At 39.8% G+C, this 23,828-nt stretch overlaps 1 protein-coding gene and 1 long non-coding RNA gene across 3 annotated transcripts; both read right to left on the bottom strand.

The window, feature by feature from the left end:
* Positions 1-1,526: 1,526 nt before the first annotated feature.
* Positions 1,527-9,080, bottom strand: LOC138210446 (CD276 antigen homolog). Of its 2 annotated transcripts, none has more exons than XM_069169610.1 (5): positions 8,974-9,080; positions 7,693-8,028; positions 5,362-5,640; positions 3,913-4,041; positions 1,527-3,695 (listed from the first exon to the last, which is right to left on the bottom strand). In XM_069169610.1, exons 1-5 carry the CDS (start codon positions 9,062-9,064, stop codon positions 3,598-3,600), a joined length of 933 nt encoding a protein of 310 aa, XP_069025711.1. In that variant the 5' UTR covers positions 9,065-9,080; the 3' UTR covers positions 1,527-3,597. The 2 variants fall into 2 exon arrangements, with proteins under 2 accessions (XP_069025711.1, XP_069025713.1); XM_069169612.1 differs by having other exon boundaries at positions 7,693-8,022.
* A 4,219-nt stretch (positions 9,081-13,299) lies between these two features.
* On the bottom strand, positions 13,300-15,284 carry LOC138210461 (uncharacterized). The gene is made up of 3 exons (XR_011179256.1): positions 15,053-15,284; positions 13,608-13,736; positions 13,300-13,387 (listed from the first exon to the last, which is right to left on the bottom strand). It is a non-coding gene; the product is annotated as an uncharacterized lncRNA (long non-coding RNA).
* Between the last annotated feature and the right edge of the window lie 8,544 nt (positions 15,285-23,828).

Raw genomic sequence — 23,828 nt, 5'->3', positions numbered from 1 at the left:
CCTGAATCAAAGACTCACTGTTATCAGTCGAAGCTCCGCAGATTCTCAGCGACTGGTTGAAACCGCTTGATTGAATGAGATTGAATGAAGTGAAACGATCAACAACATGTTCTCTGGGTTTGTGCGTCCACTTCCGGAAGCTGTCGCACGTGTTCGACGCCTACGTCGTTACCACGGCAACCTATACAGTCGCACTCCGTCCTACAGTCCAACAGTCCGCGAACGCATCGCCGTCCAAACATGTCTCCATCACATCGTCTCTATTGTCGTCAAGTCTGTAGATTTGTTCCGTCTGTTGGTTTTTCAAATGACGCCGTGCGGTGTAACGGCAACACTCAGAGCTGTCGGACATGAAGCAGTCCTTTTCCTGCCTCCTCTTTCCATCCGGGTTCCTGAACTCCCCTCCGTGCTCGTCCTTGCTCTCATCCAGGTGAGTCTCCCTTCAGGTGATCCTTTTATAGCACGAAGCAGCGACGAGCCGCAGCTTTCCTCTGAACGTCGGTTATCCGTTCTGCTAAATCAATTCAAACCTCTTTCTCTCCGAGTCCTCTGCTGCATTCACGTGTAAACTTCAACACGGTTTGGTGCACTGCTGCCCTCTGCCGGTGACGAGCTGCCCAACGTGGGGCCCGCGGGCCCGCTTTGGCCCACCCTGTCTTTGTTTTGGCCCTCCACCACATTTAATAACCTCGCCCTTATTCTCCCAAACTGAAGCACATGTATTCTTTAGGTTTTTGACCATTTCTGCTGAACAATAAAATAACGAGGAACCAGATGAATTCGTTTGATTCTAATTATTCTGATATTTGATTGTAATTCCACATAACGTCAACATGTATTTTTGACCTGAAGCCCTCCATCCAGATTCGTTTGGCCCTTCATAGGAAAGCATTTGGGTACCTCTGCTCTTGTCAGTGACGAGCTTCCTGCGTCTGTGAGGGTCTCCACCTCCTTCTACGCCTCCATCAAGAAGAAAACAGTGCTGAAGGTGGAGGTGATGCTGGAGTTTGAGGAAGGATGTTTGGTAGTTCAGCAGTTTGAAGGTACATTACACTGCAGACTCAAACACAGAGATTCATAAACTATCAATATATGAGGTACTGTTGGAGATTAGAGGAAATATAATAAATATAAGTCGGGTAAAAGAAGCTCCTTCTTCACCAGATACATGAATAAAATGTTATTAATTTACGCATTAATATAATTATACATTATTTATTTTTTTCATTCAAGTTCTTGTGTTAATGTATTTTGATGTTTAATCATCAACACAGATTGTGTGACCTGAAAAGTCAAACTGCACTCAAAATTTAAACGTTAAAAGTACTTTGAATTACGCGTTAATATTAATTTACTTTTTAAATTACATTCTTTGTGTCTAAAATATGCTAAATTTAGTTTATCTGAGCATCTTCAGAGAGTTTTGAAATAAACTTTTCAAGCATCCAAAAGCAGTTTGGATGCTGTTAACTTCACTTCAGTTCAGTTTAGTCTCTGTTGGACAAACATCCACAAGTCACATAAAAGGAGCTTTTAGTTTTTATTCAACAGTTCAGATGCAGCATGTTTTTACATCTCACGCAATATAGTTTTGATGTTTCTTTATACAACAGCAGATCAATTACTTTGTTCCCTTTAGGTGTGTTCACTAAGTGAATTATTGCTGCGATGTAGGAATCACTATAATTTGATGTACGTCCTTCCATATAAATGAAAATGAAAAGGTTCAAAAGGACGTAAAGTCGCGTCCACACAAGTGTGAAAATTGAACTCGAGCAGCTGAACTCACGAGCTAAAAAATTCACTTTCCTTTTGGTCTGAACATGATTTTACAGTTTGAAAGATACAATCTGAAAAATAACTATTTATTCTTACAAAAACAGGGTTTTCCTAAAAAATGGTCATCTTTCAAAAGGGAAGGCACATCCTCGGAAAAGTGCTTTTCATACGACAATCTTTAAATACTTCATTGAACATAATGTTTATAAAAGACCATGTCTGTGAAAAATTAAAAAAAAAAAACACAAAATATTAAGTCTGCGGCCTTCTTCCCAAAACAACTGTCTAAACATGATGTAAGAAATGTAATTAGTGTCATAACATCCCCAAAAAACATTCAAAAAGATGCTACAAGGAAACATAAATAGCAGACGCTACTTTAAAAATATCTGTCAGCTTTCATATGTGAAGTTTTTCATGAAATGATCAGCGGTGCTTCATCTGAACATCTTCAGTACACTTTCAGTTCTCACACACATTCACACACATGACGACCGAGCTGGCAACCTGCTCAACCATCTGAACCGGCCATTAACAATATCACATGTAGAGAGCAACATGAAAAATAAAAGACAACATTTTCAAAACAAATGAAATCCAACACAATTATAATTACATATTAAAACTGCAAGCAGTGATAACGGGCCCTCGCACTCCCGCGCACCGCCTCCCCGAAACCGTCTCCACGAGGTGCAGCGCGCCAGGGACTGGTGTCCCCGCTTAAAGTTGCTATTTTTGTCTCGTTTCCTGTCTCCAGCAGGGGACGCTGGCGAGCCGTTTGGCCACGCCCACTCGCAAAACACATCAGATGTATCGTCTCACCACGTCGGATGTATGCTACACGTTTCGTGAGGTTTCAAGCATCCTTTGTCCTTAAACATCAACTTCCTGTGTCACGGCGAGACATCAAACTTTGCCGCATCGTCACGGTGACGCCCATCGACAAAGTCGAACGAATGTCTCAATATATCATCAGCTACATGTTTAGGTTATTGTGACCCGACTTTACGTTCATGTGATCAACCAGCTCGACGTAGAATGTGAAAGTATGAAAAGTGTCATTTCCAGTTGGCCAACAGGGGGCGCTATGACTATGAGCGAATATTACTCCACAGGGGTCTTCAGGGCGGGGCTGTTATCATACCTGTGATGTTTGGAGAAGGTCGGTCCATGTACATAAGATTTAAAGCAACTCGTAGTTTCATGGCGAGACGCTCAAAATGGCCGCCACGCTACGGGCACACACATCGATGAAAACGAATTATTTTGTTCACTTTTAATCCCAAACATGTTTTCTATCCATAGAAACTAAATTCAAGACGGTCCGACAAACTCCCTCGGAGGAGTTCAACAAAGTACAACGTGTCAGAATCGCCCAAAATGGCGACAAAATTCAAAATGGTGGACTTCCTGTCGAGGTGACGTAACGGTGCAATGTAACTTTTTTGTGCGTCTGGGTGTGATACACGTGTCCACCGGATTTGGTGAATTTAGGTAAATGTGGCCGCCGGGGCATCTCTTTAGGGGGCGCTCTCGAGCCATTTGGCCCCGCCCCCTCGCGACTCCACTAGAATACGACATTTTTCACCGGGAGACAAATGTTTATCCACTTTCATTAGTTTTTGAATATGATAAAACCTCCAAAAAGAAAAATGACTTTAAAAAAAACACCAGCACCTCATTTCATAAGCTGCCTCTAAACTTTTAGTTTTTCTGAAGGCACGTTGGTAACAGATCTTTCTACGAGCTGATTGGCTGCTGAAAGAGGTGACGTGAGACGGGACATTTGGCAGTTTGACCTCATTTTACATCTTTGGTTCACTTACTTCCAGCTTCAATATTGTTTCTATCCTCTGTACCCGGTTCTTTGAGTGGCAGGGCCGGTTCATTGTTTTTATTTTCACGCCGACGAGAACCTGCGAAGAAGATTAAATTATATAAATATTCCCCTCAAACATAATTTATTACGCTCCCATAAACATCTTTATTTTGCATCATCCTTTAAACGTCAGTCACCTCTGAAGCCTCATGAATCTGTTAAACAGATGACTGAACCTCAGAGTTTGGTGGTCAAAGGTGAAAGTTCAAGGTAATAAATAATTAATAAATATACAATTCATCCTTTAAACTTACGTTTCTTGATGCGTCGTCTGATGGACGCTGCAGCAAAACATAGAGCTTGAACTGCAGCAAGACTTACAACTCCAGAAAACCAGAAACCGATCGATGCACCGACTCCGAGGCATGACTCAATCAGCTGGTCTGAAAAAAAGAAACCGAGTGTGACGAGAAGGTGTGTTTATGTAATAATAATAAATGTACAACACACTACATGAACTGAGCTAGTGTTGTAATATTGATGTGTCAATCTCTTCCTCGACTTTACTACATTTTTCAGGATTGTTATAATAGGACATGATATTTCAGAGTTTGACCTCATTCAAGAAATGTTTGAATTATTGAACATTCAAAGTGTTGTTGAGTATTTTTAAGTTTTATTTAGGAAAAATATATAAAGAACTGAAATACTAAGCTGAACAATTGTTGTAGCTTTAAATATTATATGTTCTGTTGAACATCATTTTAAATATGAATATGTCCATCTTAAATAGGTTCAGGTCCCGAGAAGGCTTCAGTGTTTATATCTGGTTTGAACTGTGTTATACTAGTGTAGTTTTCAGACGTGTTCCTGAGCCCATGCAGTGATTTCCACTACAGATATGTGTTAATGCACTGATTTCTACATCTGCACTGTGTGTGCTACAACTGGTTCATATTCAGAAAACACCTTCACTTAAAAAGCAGTTTGAACTCCACTTCTTCTGATACTGAATAAAAGAGAAAATAATAATAATTAAAAAAAATCACCAAGAAATAAAACTCCTTGAAATGAAACGATGTGAAATTTGTTGCGTCGACAATATTTTTCTATGAAACACTGAAGTCGTATAAAAACAGGTTGTAAAATATGAAACGTGGCTCTTTAACAGTCGGAGCTCCTCTTGTGTTGTGAAGCTGAATTCTGTCAGAGACAAAACACTCAGCGGCCACTTTATTAGGAACACCTGCACCGTTAACATCTAATAACATAATAATGAATCATGTTTCAATCAGCAGTCGCTCCTCACTCATCATCTGGTTTGTTGGTTTCAGCTGCTAGAATAAATAGTTGAAGAGGAGGCGGAGCTTAAACCTGCAGTATCTGATGAAGTAAACAAACATCGGTCATTAACAAACAATAAGTTGTATTTTTTAATAATGTTATAACAGTAGTAGGAGGTTTTGTTTGGTGCTTTGAGAGCTCTTTAAACAGTTTCCAGTGTTTGTGTTGTTGTAGTGCAGCTCTGTGACCAGCAGGTGGCGCACACATCAAATCAGACTGACATCAGAACTGAAGCACAAACTGAATTCATTGTTCCTCTCATCTCTAAACATGAATGACGTGAAGTCTCAGAGACTCAGAACAAACCAGAGTTGAAGTGAAACACACCGACTTCATGTTCAGTCTGAGAACACGTTCAATCTGCTTTTACACAGAAATGATGGAAATGAAACTTCAAATACGACCAGAAGGAAACTCACCATTCAGATGAACAAAGATCTCCCGGTGAGTCTGGTGGTTGATCTCCTCCTGTGTAGCTACACATTGATAGTGGTCGGTCCTGTTCACAGTAGTTTGGAGGGTGACGTAGAAACGACCTCCTCTTTCTGTGACCTTTGGTTCTTCAGCATGGAGGATGTTTCCAGCTCGGTTCCTCCACTGGACTTTAGGTTCTGGAAAAGCTCCTCGAACTTCACACTGCAGCAGAGCCCAGTCTTTAGTTTCATTAAGGTTTGTGACAGTTGGTTCTGGAGCTGCACCTGAGAACAACATTGTAGATGAGATAAATACACTAATAGAAATGTAACACTGATGTTTTTGATCGAGTCGCTGCTTCTCGAAGTGGATACACTTATATATATACATATATATATATATATATATGTGTGTATATATACAACTTTTATTATTTATTTATTTAATAAATAATAAAAGTTGTATATATACACATATATATATATATGTATATATATATATGTATATATATATATATATATATATATATATATATATATATATATATATATATATATATATATATATATATATATATATAAATAAAAGTTTTTTCCCCTTTCCTGATTTCCAATTTTTTTGCATGTCTGTCACACTTAAATGTTTCAGATCATCAAACAAATTGAAATATTAGTCAAAGATAACACAAGTAAACACAAAATGCAGTTTTTAAATGAAGGTTTTTATTATTAAGGGAGAAAAACAATCCAAACCCACATGGCCCTGTGTGAAAAAGTGTTTCCCCTCCTGTTAAAACATAACTTAACTGTGGTTTATCACCTGAGTTCAATTTCTCGAGCCACACCCAGGCCTGATTACTGACACACCTGTTCTCAATCCAGAAATCACTTCAATAGGACCTGCCTGACAAAGTGAAGTAGACCAAAAGATCCTCAGAAGATAGACATCATGCTGAGATCCAAAGAAATTCATGAACAAATGAGAAAGAAAGTAATTGAGATCTATCAGTCTGGAAAAGGTTCTAAAGCCATTTCTAAAGCTTTGGGACTCCAGAGAACCACAGTGAGAACCATTATCCACAAATGGAGAAAACATGGAACAGCGGTGAACCTTCCCAGGAGCGGCCGGCCGACCAAAATTACCCCGAGAGAGCAGCGACGACTCATCTGAGAGGTCACAAAAGACCCACAACAACATCCAAAGAACTGCAGGCCTCACTTGCCTCAGTTCAGGTCAGTGTTCATGACTCCACCAGAAGAAAGAGACTCGGCAGAAATGGCTGCATGGCAGAGTTCCAAGACCAAAACCATCGCTGAGCAAAAAGAACATCAAGGCTCGTCTCATTTTTACCAGAAAACATCTTGATGATCCCCGAGACTTTTGGGAAAATACTCTGTGGACTGACGAGACCAAAGTTGAACTTTTTGGAAGGTGTGTGTCCCGTTACATCTGGAGTAACAGTAACACCACATTTCAGAAGAAGAACATCATACCAACAGTAAAATCTGGTGGTGGTAGTGTGATGGTCTGGGGCTGTTTTACTGCTTCAGGACCTGGAAGACTTGCTGTGATAAATGGAACCATGAATTCTACCGTCTACCAAAACATCCTGGAGGAGAACGTCCGGCCGTCTGTTCGTGACCTCAAGCTGAAGCCAACTTGGGTTCTGCAGCAGAACAATGATCCAAAACACACCAGCAAGTCCACCTCTGAATGGATGAAGAAAAACAAAATGAAGACTTTGGAGTGGCCTCGTCAAAGTCCTGACCTGAATCCTGTTGAGATGCTGTGGCATGACCTTAAAAAGGAGGTTGGTGCTGGAAAACCCTCCAATGTGTCTGAATTACAACAACTCTGTAAAGATGAGTCGGCCAACATTCATCCACAGCTGGAAAAGACTCATTGGAAGTTATCACAAACACTTGATTACAGTTGTTGCTGCTGAGGGTGGTCCAACCAGTTATTAGGTTTAGGGGGAAACACTTTTTCACACAGGGCCATGTGGGTTTGGATTGTTTTTCTCCCTTAATAATAAAAACCTTCATTTAAAAACTGCATTTTGTGTTTACTTGTTATCTTTGACTAATATTTAAATTTGTTTGATGATCTGAAACATTTAAGTGTGACAGATATGCAAAAAAATAAGAAATCAGGAAGGAGTCAAACACTTTTTCACACCACTGTATGTCTGGAAACACTGGAATAAGTTGTCAGGACTGATCAACACTGCAGATGTAGAGATCAGAGCATCAAAGTCAGAGTTCAGCAGCGGTTCATCCTCATCTGACCTCGGCTGTTCCCACTTTTTAAGATGCTTTCAAAGATATTGTACTCACCAACAAGGAGCTTCACGGTGAATATTTGTCCTTCTGGCTGAAGACGTGGAAAAGAACAGGTGTAGTCTCCGCTGTCTGCAGTCGTTGTGTGTCGGATAACGATGGAGGCGTTGCTGTTCTTCAGCTGGTTTGGAAAATAAAAGACTCGTCCTCTGAACTGCTCATCTTGACCTGAACGTCCGTTAGTGGAGTCGATTCCTGCATCGTAGAAGAAAACCTCCTTCTGACCATCTTTATTCCAGATGAAGAGCTTTCGTACAATGTTCTCCTTGTTGGTGGGAGAACAGGGTAAGATGGCTTCACTCCCCTCTGGGACAACAACGAGGACATCTGGACCTGAAACATGAAGCATATTATCATGAGTGCAGCACCTGTTTAAAATAACCTGTTTGCAGAATGTTTGCTGCCTGGTGGTGCTGGTGTGTAGTACCTTCTTACCACCAGCAGGTGGAGACAACACATGAGGAACATCAGTCACTCACACATGACATGTGATTCTGCTAAGTATGAAAAATGGTTCCTCCAGACTTTGATTGGCAGCAGAGTTGCTGCTCTGAACATCAGGAAGTCAGCACGCTGCAAGAAACGGCGGCTACGAAACTTCTGTCTTAAATTTTCTGACAACTTCTGCTTTAACTATAAGTAATGACATAATATTCACTTCTGGGCTTCTGCAGAACCAATTTAAAAAAACAACAGATACATCTTTTATTCTAAAGAATTATTTTCTGATGCCTCTGATTAAGTTATACTAACTTTTACTGACGCAGTTGTTTATTTATGTTGAGATTCTTAATTTATAAAATTTAATAATTCATAGTTTATATATTTTTACTTTCAAACTTGATTTTTGATTGTAGTGCAAGAAATTTGCTTTTAAAAGGTTTTCTTTTTCTTGTATAATAAAAACACAGAAATACCTTCATAAAGCAGCACTTCAGTTTGAGACATCAGAGGACAGACAGGAAACTAATGGTTTCATATTTAACAACGTGCTGTATGTTTCTAAAGCTTCTTATTTCATCCATTGGTTCATATCCTATGAAGATATCCTACATCGTATGACAGCTCCCACATTATTAGGGATATTAGGGATTTATAGGTTAGGAGCAGAATTATAAAATATTGTTCTCCATTTTATATGAAACCAGTGCTGAGAAACTAAAACTGAGAAAACATCCAGCTCCCAAATTATAACATCAAACTGTAACGATCCTAGTTTTCTAATGTCCGTCCTCCAACGAGCTGCCGTCTGTGTCCTCCTGAGGATTAGTTCCTTACCGTGTCCAGATGTTCCTGCAGACAGATTCAGACAGAGAACCAGAGAAAGAAGACCCGCAGGAGACATCTTCATCACAGGAGACGTCTTCATCACAGAGACATCTTCATCACAGAGACATCTTCATCACAGGAGACATCTTCATCACAGGAGACGTCTTCATCACAGGAGACATCTTCATCACAGGAGACATCTTCATCACACCGAGGACCGGATGAGTCCTCCACCGTGTATCTGTATAACCAAAAAACTAGAAGACGGTTAACCGCTAAACTACTACTAATTAAATCGTGACTCCAAATACACGAGCAGAAGAAAAAAGGAGGAAGAGGAAGATGATGCAATAGTTAGAGGAAGTAGGCGGCTGTTACCGAAACCACAGTTTAAATGGATGTTGAACATTTGGACCACAAAGTTCTTCTATTAACATCATGAAGAGCTGATTCTGTATTTCAGGAGGGAATTCAAGGTCCTCCTCACACACAAAGATCTTAATGGACTTTAACTCTGTTTTATTAGATTCATGTGTTCGATCTCTTCATCTGCATTTTATTTTGATGTACTCTGGTACATTTATCTGGAAGTTTACTACTTTTCTTCATCTGAAAAGTAACTAAAGCTGCAGGATAAATGTCACCGAATAGAAAAGATCATATATTCCTCTTCTATTAATGTGTTACCTTGTGTTTAATCTGATCTGTTGGGATGCTTTTTATTGTTTAAATTACATGTTAACATGTTTTGATGTTCCTATAATCTATTCTTATGTAATTATCTTGCTGTAAAGCCTTTGAAGATGCATTTCTTCTATGAAAGGAGCTACACAAATAAAGTTTATTATTATTGTTATTGTTGACATGTTGCATGTTTACGTTCTCATCTGTAGTGACAGTAAACATTGCTCCTGCTGACTTTTGTGTTTGTTCTGAGAACCCGTGCATTGTACTCCGGGAAACCCCAAACACTTGAGCAGAGTGGAGACTGTTAGCAGTGACGTCACGGAGGACAGGAAAGGGACACCTGCTGGTAGTGATGGTGAGATGAAGCCTCATGAGGCATCGAACCACTTCAGCCAATTGGTTCTAGAAACGGTTCATTTCTCGAAGCTTCATGTGAACACGAAACCACCTGCTGGCCAAGTGTATAATGACAGGCAGCTGTATCTGAACCACGTGATGTGATGCATTGAATGTTTGTGTCTGTTATGGCTGTTGGGAATGACTATGAATTACTAAAATGTATGACCAAATAATTTCTGTCCATAAATTATCACATGTGCACAATAAAATATTTTTTGAATGTATTCTGTGTGTAAATTTTCCCAAAATGGTCGTATCATGTGATATGGCAGGTTGTGTAATCATGTTTTTCTGTCACTTTAGGTAAATGTAATGGGCTTCAGCAGGCAGAGGACAGTGGAAGTGTTTGTGTAACGAGGAAGAGGGGACTGAATATGCTTGTGTAACTTGGACAATGATGTACAGGACAGGGGACATTTTATTCATTTTTATTCAGAAACAACAGTTTCTCAACAGTTTTTGGTTTTGTGGATGTCCACATGTCAGAAGTAAGGCTAACAGCAGCCACCTTTTCCACTTTAGCCTTCTCCTTCTCCTTAGCTGACTCATACTTGGCCTCCACCATGGCCTTCAGAGCCTCAAGGAAAAAATATATAGTGCTGAACTGTGAGACACAATAAAGTACTCATTTGTTTCATGCATGCAGCCATACATACCTGCCTTGTAGGGAGGACATAATTAGGATCCAGTTTGGACACAAATGCCCTGAATCCAACATCATCCACAATACTGAAGGGCTGTGTGTCCTTCACTATCATGGAGACGAGGGCTTCATCCAGCTCTTGTTTTCTGGTGGCTGGTTAAAAGAGAATAAATACAGAGTCTGTTACCTGTCTTTATTTGCACAATAAACAAAAGTGAACAGGGAAAAATTGTGATGGTGCATTTGTAATATTGTAATGACTTACCTTGGCTGGGTGAAGCTCCAGTTTCCTCCTTATTCTCATGCGAGGCACGATAACGCCTCAGCATGGATGAGGTGTTGTTATTGTACCCCAACTCCTTGGAGCACAATAAACACCTCACCTTTGAATAAAATAAGAAACTGTGAAAAATACAGTTCTTGATAAGCAAACATAATGTGTCTGAAATAGAGTTAGATTTAGCTTATTAGGAGTTATCAAATCAAAGTGTTCCCACAGGGGAAATCCTCCTCTTCCCAGCTGGCTCCATCTTATCACCTCCTTCTCTCCTCACTCTCTCTAAACTCTCCAAACTATCCAAACTCTCAACTGACCTCAACTCTCCACCAACAACCCACATTTTGAATGGAGCCTGAAGAGTTTATATTGCTGTCAAACCTCCAGGCAAAATCTGAACCACTTCCTGAAGCAGTCAGGTGGTACAGCCGGGCAGCGAGGCTTCTGACGTCATCGTTTTTGGCTCCTCCCCTAAATGAAGCAAGCCTCGACACACGCTTCGAATCGTCGGCACATGTCGTGACATCACGACCTGTTGACGTCTCTGAGTTTGGACAGATATACATGTTAAGGACAACATGAGTGGTTGGAGGAAGCAGACAAGGGAGAGCTGCTAATTCTGGTTGGACACCTGATTTATTGATCAATGATTTACAACAACAAAACTGATGTACAGTTGGAGAAAGAAAGAAAAGACATTTGAATATAAATAGACATTTTGAAAGAGTAAATTCCTGATTGTTTCTCTTCAGTTTCTGATATTAGAGGAGCAACGTTCCTCATCATCATCATAAAACATCAAGTGGTTCATGAATGGTTGATAGAAGGTTTTAAAAAGCTTACCAGATTAAATGTCTTCTTTCATCAGAGTTTTTAATGAATAACAGAGTTCCACTTTGAACACTCTGCAGATGACCTGAAGAACGGAGGACCATATCTACTGTAACATTCACGGTGTCATTTTAAATCTATTTACCATGATTTTCATCATTACTGTTCATCTTTTGGACAAAAACAGGGTTTTCCTAAAAAGTGGTCATCTTTCAAAAGGGAAGACACATTCTTGGGAAAAGTGCTTTTCATACGACAATCTTGAAATACTTCATTGAACATCATGTTTATTAAAGAACACCATGTTTTTCACTTTTACGTGTGAATAGTTTTTCATGAACCTGAACATCCTCAGTTCACTTTAAGTTCTCACACATTCACAGAGCTGCCAACCTGCTCGATATCACATGTAGAGCAACATGAAAACTAAAAGACAAAACTTTGAAAACAAATAAACTCCAACATAATTATAATTATATATTACAAAAAGCTTTGGTTGGTACACACATGATTCTGAACCCACAACTCATTCAGAACGACTGTAGCTCCACTTTTCTACCTCACTAAGCATCGTTGAGAACAATCAGATCTAAAACAGTAGAAATCTTCATCACCTTCAATCAGATCTAAAACAGTAGAACTCTTCATCACCTTCAATCAGATCTAAAACAGTAGAACTCTTCATCACCTTCAATCAGATCTAAAACAGTAGAAATCTTCATCACCTTCAATCAGATCTAAAACAGTAGAACTCTTCATCACCTTCAATCAGATCTAAAACAGTAGAAATCTTCATCACCTTCAATCAGATCTAAAACAGTAGAAATCTTCATCACCTTCAATCAGATCTAAAACAGTAGAAATCTTCATCACCTTCAATCAGATCTAAAACAGTAGAAATCTTCATCACCTTCAATCAGATCTCAGACTGAAGCCGCTCACTTCTCTGCAGTCGCTCGTCTTTTATCCAGTTGAGTCACAAGTACAAAAAAACACCAGCACCTCATTTCATAAGCTGCCTCTAAACTTTTAGTTTTTCTGAAGGCACGTTGGTAACAGATCTTTCTACGAGCTGATTGGCTGCTGAAAGAGGTGACGTGAGACGGGACATTTGGCAGTTTGACCTCATTTTACATCTTTGGTGTAAACTGGGTTTGATGGTAAACATTGATAAATATAAACAGTCTCTCTTTACAACAGGAAGCAACGTGTTTCATCAGTGACCTCTGGAGTGTTTCATTTAAGACGTCGGCCAATTTAAAAGCTTTGGATTGTTTTATGTCTGTAATCTTTCCAGAGTCACCAGATCGAAACATCCAGCTGGAAAAAGTCAGTATTTTCTAGATTAAACGTCTATCAGGGCCGTCACTTATAATTACAGTCGAACCAATATTTGAATTTGTAATAAAGAGAGACAGTCCTAATGTCTTCCATATTGCTGCAGTTCAACATAATCGTTTCTTGTGTGAACTGTCCTTGTGTCGACCTTCACTTACTTCCAGCTTCAATATTGTTTCTATCCTCTGTACCCGGTTGTTTGAGTGACAGGGCCGGTTCATTGTTTTTATTTTCATGCCGACGAGAACCTGCGAAGAAGAAGATGAAATTATATAAATATTCCCCTCAAACATAATTTATTACGCTCCCATAAACATCTTTATTTTGCATCATCCTTTAAACGTCAGTCACCTCTGAAACCTCATGAATCTGTTAAACAGATGACTGAACCTCAGAGTTTGGTGGTCAAAGGTGAAAGTTCAAGGTAATAAATAATTCATAAATATACAATTCATCCTTTAAACTTACGTTTCTTGATGCGTCGTCTGATGGACGCTGCAGCAGAACATAGAGCTTGAACTGCAGCAAGACTTACAACTCCAGAAAACCAGAAACCGATCGATGCACCGACTCCGAGGCATGACTCAATCAGCTGGTCTGAAAAAAAGAAACCGAGTGTGACGAGAAGGTGTGTTTATGTAATAATAATAAATGTACAACACACTACATGAACTGAGCTAGTGTTGTAATATTGATGTGTCAATCTCTTCCTCGACTTTACTACATTTTTCAGGATTGTTATAATAGGACATGATATTTAAGAGTTTGACCTCATTCAAGAAATGTTTTAATTATTGAACATTCAAAGTGTTGTTGAGTATTTTTAAGTTTTATTTAGGAAAAATATATAAAGAACTGAAATACTAAGCTGAACAATTGTTGTAGCTTTAAATATTAGATTTTCTGTTGAACATCATTTTAAATATGAATATGTCCATCTTAAATAGGTTCAGGTCCCGAGAAGGCTTCAGTGTTTATATCTGGTTTGAACTGTGTTATACTAGTGTAGTTTTCAGACGTGTTCCTGAGCCCATGCAGTGATTTCCACTACAGATATGTGTTAATGCACTGATTTCTACATCTGCACTGTGTGTGCTACAACTGGTTCATATTCAGAAAACACCTTCACTTAAAAAGCAGTTTGAACTCCACTTCTTCTGATACTAAATAAGAGAAAATAATAATAATAAAAAAATCACCAAGAAATAAAACTCCTTGAAATGAAACGATGTGAAATTTGTTGCGTCGACAATATTTTTCTATGAAACACTGAAGTCGTATAAAAACAGGTTGTAAAATATGAAACGTGGCTCTTTAACAGTCGGAGCTCCTCTTGTGTTGTGAAGCTGAATTCTGTCAGAGACAAAACACTCAGCGGCCACTTTATTAGGAACACCTGCACCGTTAACATCTAATAACATAATAATGAATCATGTTTCAATCAGCAGTCGCTCCTCACTCATCATCTGGTTTGTTGGTTTCAGCTGCTAGAATAAATAGTTGAAGAGGAGGCGGAGCTTAAACCTGCAGTATCTGATAAAGTAAACAAACATCGGTCATTAACAAACAACAAGTTGTATTTTTTAATAATGTTATAACAGTAGTAGGAGGTTTTGTTTGGTGCTTTGAGAGCTCTTTAAACAGTTTCCAGTGTTTGTGTTGTTGTAGTGCAGCTCTGTGACCAGCAGGTGGCGCACACATCAAATCAGACTGACATCAGAACTGAAGCACAAACTGAATTCATTGTTCCTCTCATCTCTAAACATGAATGACGTGAAGTCTCAGAGACTCAGAACAAACCAGAGTTGAAGTGAAACACACCGACTTCATGTTCAGTCTGAGAACACGTTCAATCTGCTTTTACACAGAAATGATGGAAATGAAACTTCAAATACGACCAGAAGGAAACTCACCATTCAGATGAACAAAGATCTCCCGGTGAGTCTGGTGGTTGATCTCCTCCTGTGTAGCTACACATTGATAGTGGTCGGTCCTGTTCACAGTAGTTTGGAGGGTGACGTAGAAACGACCTCCTCTTTCTGTGACCTTTGGTTCTTCAGCATGGAGGATGTTTCCAGCTCGGTTCCTCCACTGGACTTTAGGTTCTGGAAAAGCTCCTCGAACTTCACACTGCAGCAGAGCCCAGTCTTTAGTTCCATTAAGGTTTGTGACAGTTGGTTCTGGAGCTGCACCTGAGAACAACATTGTAGATGAGATAAATACACTAATAGAAATGTAACACTGATGTTTTTGATTGAGTCGCTGCTATATATATATATATATATATACATATAAATATATAGATAAATAAACATATATATATATATATATATAAATATATATATATCACAACATGAGCACATTTACACTGAACACGTTCAGACAACACTTCAACTAACATCAGATTCTTCTGATACTAAATAAAAGAACAAAACTTCACTCTGATCCACATCAAGTAGATCAGAGTGAAGTTTGTGTCTGAATAAGTTGTCAGGACTGATAAACACTTCAGATGTAGAGATCAGGAGCATCAAAGTCAGAGTTCAGCAGCGGTTCATCCTCATCTGTCTGAGACCTGAGATCCTCTAATCAATACGAACAGATTCATTCACAAACTCAACTTCTGGGCAAAGTTATAAACTTCCTAAATGTTGTTTTTCAGGACTCTTTTAACTTTTATCTTTCTGGAAGAAGGTCAAACTCTTCAGATATTATATCCACAGAAACAACGTGAACCTTCTTGATCTGAAGACCAAATTAAATCTGGAGTTTGTTCAGCTTAATAATGTTACATATTATAGTACAATAAACTTTAATTCTGTTCAAATACGGTTACAACTGAAAAGTATTTATCATGTCATTTAGTGTTTTCGATGTGTAGATTACATAAAACCTTACATTTAACAGACATGACATATCAACATGAAGCAGATTCTACAGAACCTCCTGAACATATGTTTTCATGAGAGTTGTGCAAAAATGGGTCAGTATGTGAAAACTGTTCGATAATGTGGACTACAGCATTATTGGGCTGGTTAATGAGGGAATAATCAACCAATTACCAACATACTGATGGTAACTCATTAGGCCGTAGGCGAACATAGCAGTAAGATCATTTAGGAAGGGAAACAGACTTATAGCATGAAGCTGGTTTGTGCTGAGTATAATTAACTGTGACGTGAGCATTTGTAAAGAGAAATATATAACTTGTGTCCAAAAAACTTTGATCCAACAATGTCCCACCTTAACAGGCAGATCAAGAGAAATCCATTTTGAGCGTTGAATTTGATGATGTTACTAAATATGTACATCTACAATGTGTGTGTTGCAACTCACGAGGGGTGGAGCATTATTCCCAAAATCTGACACAGTACCTTTATTTCAATAAATACATGCTGCATCAGCATTTAGTTGATAATTGTTGTACTGCAATTGCTCTATATAAACAGTGAATGTGTAAGTGTGCCTATCACAAGATATCAACAGGAGATAAGTCTGGGGTCACGTTGGAATAGTGAAATGGTCTGTAGGAGCTGGTCTCGTGGACTCGTTTGTGCGTTTGTCTCCAGACAACTTTCGATAAATACAGCAGATTTAGCGATCAGGGACATCATCAGAAACAAGACAAATCACAAAGTTCTCCTGCCTTAAAAGAGAAAGAGCTGTTTTAGCACAAATCATTTCAAAGTCAATATAACTTGTAACTATGAGATGAGATTTATTGTCAAGGACATTAGTTATGTTTACATCTGTAGTGATGATTCATAACTGGTGTTTTCAGTGGTGAGTAAATAACCATATTTTTTGGAGACAAAAGTGATTCAAATATTACACCCAATCAGCCCTGGGGACCTCATAGCTACAGATATACATATAAATCATAGCTTGACTCAATGCAATCAAATTACCGTGCAGTTTAACATGCCTACAGATACAGCAGACAGCTCCACTCACATGCACCTCTCTCACTGCGACACTGTACGAGAATAATACCACAAATCAGCATGGAAGTAATGGATCAAAACGTTCTGAATGATGCTGAGGCCTCGAGTTGTAACACACATTAGAGATGTACAGCAGAGATCAGTCACATCACTCACCAGAGTTTTCTCCTGTCCGGTCCTTAAATATAGGACCTGAAAAGGAAAACTTGAATCAACTTTGACCCACTATGTGTTGGCCCTGTATATTTTAATAAGAGCAATTCAACAAAGAGCCGTGACCTCCATGACAAAACATGTATGCACACAGCACTAGTAATAGTTTGTCATAAAAATCTAAAACGAACAACATTTATCCCGCCAATATACAAATTTATGCAGGAAAGAGAAAATCTACCGATCTATCAACGATGAATGGTCCGGAGGAATAAGAAACATCCAGCTTCGGATATTAAGAGAATATTTAGTAGCTGGTTTTGGTCTTGTTAGGATTTTTGTGACACAAAGAAACATGTCCGATATCAACAGACTGATATTCTTTAAAAATATGTATATTGATGCATTTCAAATGACAATTAAAAAGACAATAAATGTGTTATAGCCCTTGTATAATTATTACTAGTTGTATTGGTACAAAGAGGTTGGACAGTTGAACTAATGTACCGTGGCCCAAACAATGAACACTAAATGAAGTTGAATCCCACTAAGTTTAATGTTGGACCTTCAAAGTGTGCGGCGTCATTTGTTCGGGCTGGCCCTGCTACCAGCTCTTATTGGAATCACTGCCCTTATCTGAACAGGCTTTTAATATGAATCATTTTCTGTACTAGGAATGAACAGTTTGGCATAACTACTCACCAACAACAAGCCTGACGTAGAATATCTGTCTCTCCGGCTTCAGACGGGGAAAATCACAGGTGTAGTTTCCGCTGTCGGCCACCTTGGTGTTTGTGATGGTGATGGAGGCGTTGCCGCGCTGCAGCTCTCTTTGGACATGTGAGACTCGACCTTTGAACTGCTCGTCTTGACCCGAGCGTCCGTTGTTGTAATGAAGGCCAGCGTCGTACATGAACACCTCCTTCTGACGGTCTTTCCTCCAGTCGAACAGCTTTCCTTCGATGTTGTCGTCGGTGCCAAGGGAACACGGTAAAACCACATCGCTGCCTTCGTCTACGAACACGTTGACGACCGCCGGACCTGGAAGATAAAAACATGTTTCATCATCAGCGTGTTTACATGCAGTCGTTACAGAGAGACAGACGTGAGGACGTTTCCTGTTACAAGGAGTCGTTACAGAGAGACAGACGTGAGGACGTTTCCTGTTACATGGAGTCGTTACAGAGAGACAGACGTGAGGACGTTTCCTGTTACAAGGAGTCGTTACAGAGAGACAGACGTGAGGACGTTTCCTGTTACAAGGAGTCGTTACAGAGAGACAGACGTGAGGACGTTTCCTGTTACAAGGAGTCGTTACAGAGAGACAGACGTGAGGACGTTTCCTGTTACATGGAGTCGTTACAGAGAGACAGACGTGAGGACGTTTCCTGTTACAAGGAGTCGTTACAGAGAGACAGACGTGAGGACGTTTCCTGTTACATGGAGTCGTTACAGAGAGACAGACGTGAGGACGTTTCCTGTTACAAGGAGTCGTTACAGAGAGACAGACGTGAGGACGTTTCCTGTTACATGGAGTCGTTACAGAGAGACAGACGTGAGGACGTTTCCTGTTACAAGGAGTCGTTACAGAGAGACAGACGTGAGGACGTTTCCTGTTACAAGGAGTTGTTACAGAGAGACAGACGTGAGGACGTTTCCTGTTACAAGGAGTCGTTACAGAGAGACAGACGTGAGGACGTTTCCTGTTACAAGGAGTCGTTACAGAGAGACAGACGTGAGGACGTTTCCTGTTACAAGGAGTCGTTACAGAGAGACAGACGTGAGGACGTTTCCTGTTACATGGAGTCGTTACAGAGAGACAGACGTGAGGACGTTTCCTGTTACATGGAGTCGTTACAGAGAGACAGACGTGAGGACGTTTCCTGTTACAAGGAGGTAAATGTAGCCGCCGGGGTAGTTGTGTAGGGGGCGCTAGTGAGCCAGTTGACCACGCCCATTCACGACTCCACCAAAATACCACATTTTTCGCCGGGAGACAAATGTTTCTCCACTTTCATGAGTTTTTGAATATGATAAAACCTCCAAAAAGGAAACTCACTTTACATAAGAATAAGAAGAAGGACCAACATCTTTCTGAAATACAACAGGGCTTCAAAGTAACACCGATTCTCGGTGTCATGACACATCAGCAGCTTCAGTACAAAAGAGTTTGTTTTGATGGGACACTGTGGCTCATGAACTGCACCAACTTTTCTTCAATGTATAAATTCTATATTTTCCAGGCATGAGGGGAAACTTAACCTCCTTACTTAATAGCTCCCACGTTTGTTTGTATTTTGTGGTGAGTCAGTTCAGGTGAACAGATAACTACACAGATGTGGAAATGTTAGTTAGTACATTTAACATAGTTTTTAGATCTTGAGAAGTTTTATTTTGTTATCAAGTCAAATACAATATTTTTCAGTTCCAAATACCTGTGATGAAATGTTTTGCTCTGTAGATCAACTGTGATCTAAAGTTGTAATGAGCACGTGTAAATGATAAACTGAAGCACAGGATTGGTGAAATTGCGCTTGTTTTTCTTCACACATTTCAAAGGTTGTGAATCAGAATGTCTCTTAAGAATATGGAGGTTTATGAGTACAAACGTTTTGTAATTGTTTTAATCGATCCAGTAATTGCTTCAAAAACAGCGTAAAGGCGACGTCTGCTCCGGAGGCAGCAGCGGTCATTGCTCTCTTTAAACCGTCTCTGTTCTGGAGCGCAGAGTTTTGATTGGAGTGAAGAAATATGCTTTTAAAAGGTTTTCTTTTTCTTGTATAATAAAAACACAGAAATACCTTCATAAAGCAGCACTTCAGTTTGAGACATCAGAGGACAGACAGGAAACTAATGGTTTCATATTTAACAACGTGCTGTATGTTTCTAAAGCTTCTTATTTCATCCATTGGTTCATATCCTATGAAGATATCCTACATCGTATGACAGCTCCCACATTATTAGGGATATTAGGGATTTATAGGTTAGGAGCAGAATTATAAAATATTGTTCTCCATTTTATATGAAACCAGTGCTGAGAAACTAAAACTGAGAAAACATCCAGCTCCCAAATTATAACATCAAACTGTAACGATCCTAGTTTTCTAATGTCTGTCCTCCAACGAGCTGCCGTCTGTGTCCTCCTGAGGATTAGTTCCTTACCGTGTCCAGATGTTCCTGCAGACAGATTCAGACAGAGAACCAGAGAAAGAAGACCCGCAGGAGACATCTTCATCACAGGAGACGTCTTCATCACAGGAGACATCTTCATCACAGGAGACGTCTTCATCACAGGAGACGTCTTCATCACAGGAGACGTCTTCATCACAGGAGACGTCTTCATCACAGGAGACGTCTTCATCACAGGAGACGTCTTCATCACAGGAGACATCTTCATCACAGGAGACGTCTTCATCACAGGAGACGTCTTCATCACAGGAGACGTCTTCATCACAGGAGACATCTTCATCACAGGAGACGTCTTCATCACAGGAGACATCTTCATCACAGGAGACGTCTTCATCACAGGAGACGTCTTCATCACAGGAGACATCATCTTCATCACAGGAGACGTCTTCATCACAGGAGACATCTTCATCACAGGAGACATCTTCATCACAGGAGACGTCTTCATCACAGGAGACATCATCTTCATCACAGGAGACGTCTTCATCACAGGAGACGTCTTCATCACAGGAGACATCATCTTCATCACAGGAGACATCTTCATCACTCCGAGGACCAGATGAGTCCTCCACCGTGTATCTGTATAACTAAACAACGAGAAGACGGCTAACGGCTAAACTACTACTAACTACAGTTAACGGAGGTTTCGGGTTAAATAAACAGAATAAAGTGACCACTCGTACAAACCAGTAAAGTCCAAGACTTTAACACGATAGTATGAAACACTAAAACTGGAACTTTAACTCTGATTATGGACTCAATAACACGGACAGACCGGAGGAAGGTGGTCTCACAACAAGGAGCACGGTGGAAGATGTGTTGTGGGCGGGACCTTGTAGTCTGATTGACCTATGAAAGCACTTTCACGTGTTGAACTTGTCCAATGATGCTGAGGGGGCGTGACCACGTAGTCAGTAGAACAGTCAGGACAGGAAAGAAAAAGGTCTTTGAGTCGCACCCAACCCCAACACCTTATTCGGTGAGACAATCACGTGTTTTTTCTTCCTGCAGGGAAGAAAGTGTGAACTTCCGCAACCAGTTTCTACAGATATTGCGCAATAGGACCACAAAGTTCTTCTATTAACATCATGAAGAGCTGATTCTGTATTTCAGGAGGGAATTCAAGGTCCTCCTCACACACAAAGATCTTAATGGACTTTAACTCTGTTTTATTAGATTCATGTGTTCGATCTCTTCATCTGCATTTTATTTTGATGTACTCTGGTACATTTATCTGGAAGTTTACTACTTTTCTTCATCTGAAAAGTAACTAAAGCTGCAGGATAAATGTCACCGAGTAGAAAAGATCATATATTCCTCTTCTATTAATGTGTTACCTTGTGTTTAATCTGATCTGTTGGGATGCTTTTTATTGTTTAAATTACATGTTAACATGTTTTGATGTTCCTATAATCTATTCTTATGTAATTATCTTGCTGTAAAGCCTTTGAAGATGCATTTCTTCTATGAAAGGAGCTACACAAATAAAGTTTATTATTATTGTTATTGTTGACATGTTGCATGTTTACGTTCTCATCTGTAGTGACAGTAAACATTGCTCCTGCTGACTTTTGTGTTTGCCCTGAGAACCCGTGCATTGTACTCCGGGAAACCCCAAACAGTTGAGCAGAGTGGAGACTGTTAGCAGTGACGTCACGGAGGACAGGAAAGGGACACCTGCTGGTATCTTTAGGTACTGCAGGGCGATCACAACCCGATCTGTTACAACAGGTAGAATTTTACAGGTTGACATATACTATATTTTAATACAGCCGAATTCCCACTAAAGCTGTTCTCATTTACATATTGTTCTGTTTTTGTTGTCAGACAACAGGATGAACATGAAATAGCGGCTAAAACGCGGCTCATTACGATTACACGTTAACCAGCCGTCACTTCCCAGCTATTTCCGGGCTGCTGCTCTGCTCAGTTAAAACTACGACTTTTATACCCGCAACGTTGTCTGACAAAAACACCACTCACATATTTGAAAGACGACAGCTGTGAGGTGATTTCGGCTGTATTTACATGAACAATGATCTCTTAGAGAGAAAGTTAGAAGCGACGGAAGATGTTTAGTTTTCCTCTCAGTGAAAAGCCTCCCTTCCTCACAGAGAAGAGATGAACAGATCTCTGCTGATGGATCTGTATCTGGCACAAAGCAGTGATTTGGAGGAATTACGGGTGTTTGGCTTGGTTTTTTTCTCCGGGACTTCTGGGATAAATACGGTCGAAAGATTAAAGACATTTCTTTTCTTTCGTTGCATATAATTAATTTGACAATTCAGAAAAACGTGTTTATAATGTCCCAATCTGGACACAGTGAAACCTAAAAAAAAAATCAGTCATTAAAGGATCTGAATAACCTGATCCAACAGGAAGTCAAACCTCTCTGTTGAGTTAGTGAAGTGAGTCCACATCATTTCTTGACTTGCATCAATAACACATCTGCTTACTTGGCATTTTATTTTCATTCTCTTAAGGGAAGTACTCATAGGGACCTAAAATACTGAAACACAGACATTCAACAGAACCTTTCCATGTTAACAAAGCAATCAGGAAATGAAACAACAGATCACGTTAGAAAATGCATTTTCACTGCCAGCTCGGCGGTCTGGAGGGAAAATATGACTTGCAGCCTTTTTCTATACAGTCGATGCTTGCAGCCCAAAAGGGTAACTTCCTGGGAGTGAGCGTTGGGATGAATTATGAAGTGCAGTTAGATGTGGGGATCTCAGCTGAGGTTAGACATTTAAAACTAACAGTTATACTTCTTCTAACTTTTCAAAAACATTGAGGTTAAAGGTCAAGGTCCCTGTCACCTCCCAGTGACCTGCTTGTGAACGGGATCTCAGGAACGCCGAGGAAATTCACCAAAATCTGCCTCAAACGTTCATTTGGAGCGAAGGACGACCTGATCGGGATTTGGAGGTCAAAGGTCGCCGTGACCTCACAAAACACATCAGTGGCCACGACACTTGGTATTTTATGGTAACTATGACGACATTTCCCACCAAATATCCAACAGGACAAAATGAAGACATTTTATATTGAAAACAACTTGACTGTAACATCATCATGTTCTCCAAATGATTTTCTGTCCACTATTCATCATAACTGAGGAGCAGAAGGGAGATTATGAGCATATTTTACATTCATGACAGAAACGTAGTCAGTAACACTCCTCCTGGGTCTCCTTCTACAAATGGTGGTGATTGTGAAGATCTTCTGTGACGTCCATGTTTTACAACTGACGGCTTGTTGGCAGCAACGTCTCTGAGTTTGGACAGATATACATGTTAAGGACAACATGAGTGGTTGGAGGAAGCAGACAAGGGAGAGCTGCTAATTCTGGTTGGACACCTGATTTATTGATCAATGATTTACAACAACAAAACTGATGTAC

Source organism: Embiotoca jacksoni, unplaced genomic scaffold (genome assembly GCF_022577435.1).
Source record: "Embiotoca jacksoni isolate LCO1_2020_lvr unplaced genomic scaffold, fEmbJac1.0.p SCAF_46, whole genome shotgun sequence".
Classification (NCBI taxonomy): Eukaryota; Metazoa; Chordata; class Actinopteri; family Embiotocidae; genus Embiotoca; species Embiotoca jacksoni.
The sequence above is the reverse complement of the archived record's forward strand: the minus strand, read 5'-3'. Positions and strand labels throughout refer to the sequence as shown.

Coding starts and splice junctions, on each gene's coding strand:
- LOC138210446 (XM_069169610.1), bottom strand. CDS start 9,064: ATGAAGACGTCTCCTGTGATGAAGATGTCTCCTGCGGGTCTTCTTTCT. Junction 4,042..5,361: donor GATCTTTGTTCATCTGAATG/GTGAGTTTCCTT, acceptor TCTTTTTTTCAG/ACCAGCTGATTGAGTCATGC. Junction 3,696..3,912: donor CAGACGACGCATCAAGAAAC/GTAAGTTTAAAG, acceptor TCTTCTTCGCAG/GTTCTCGTCGGCGTGAAAAT.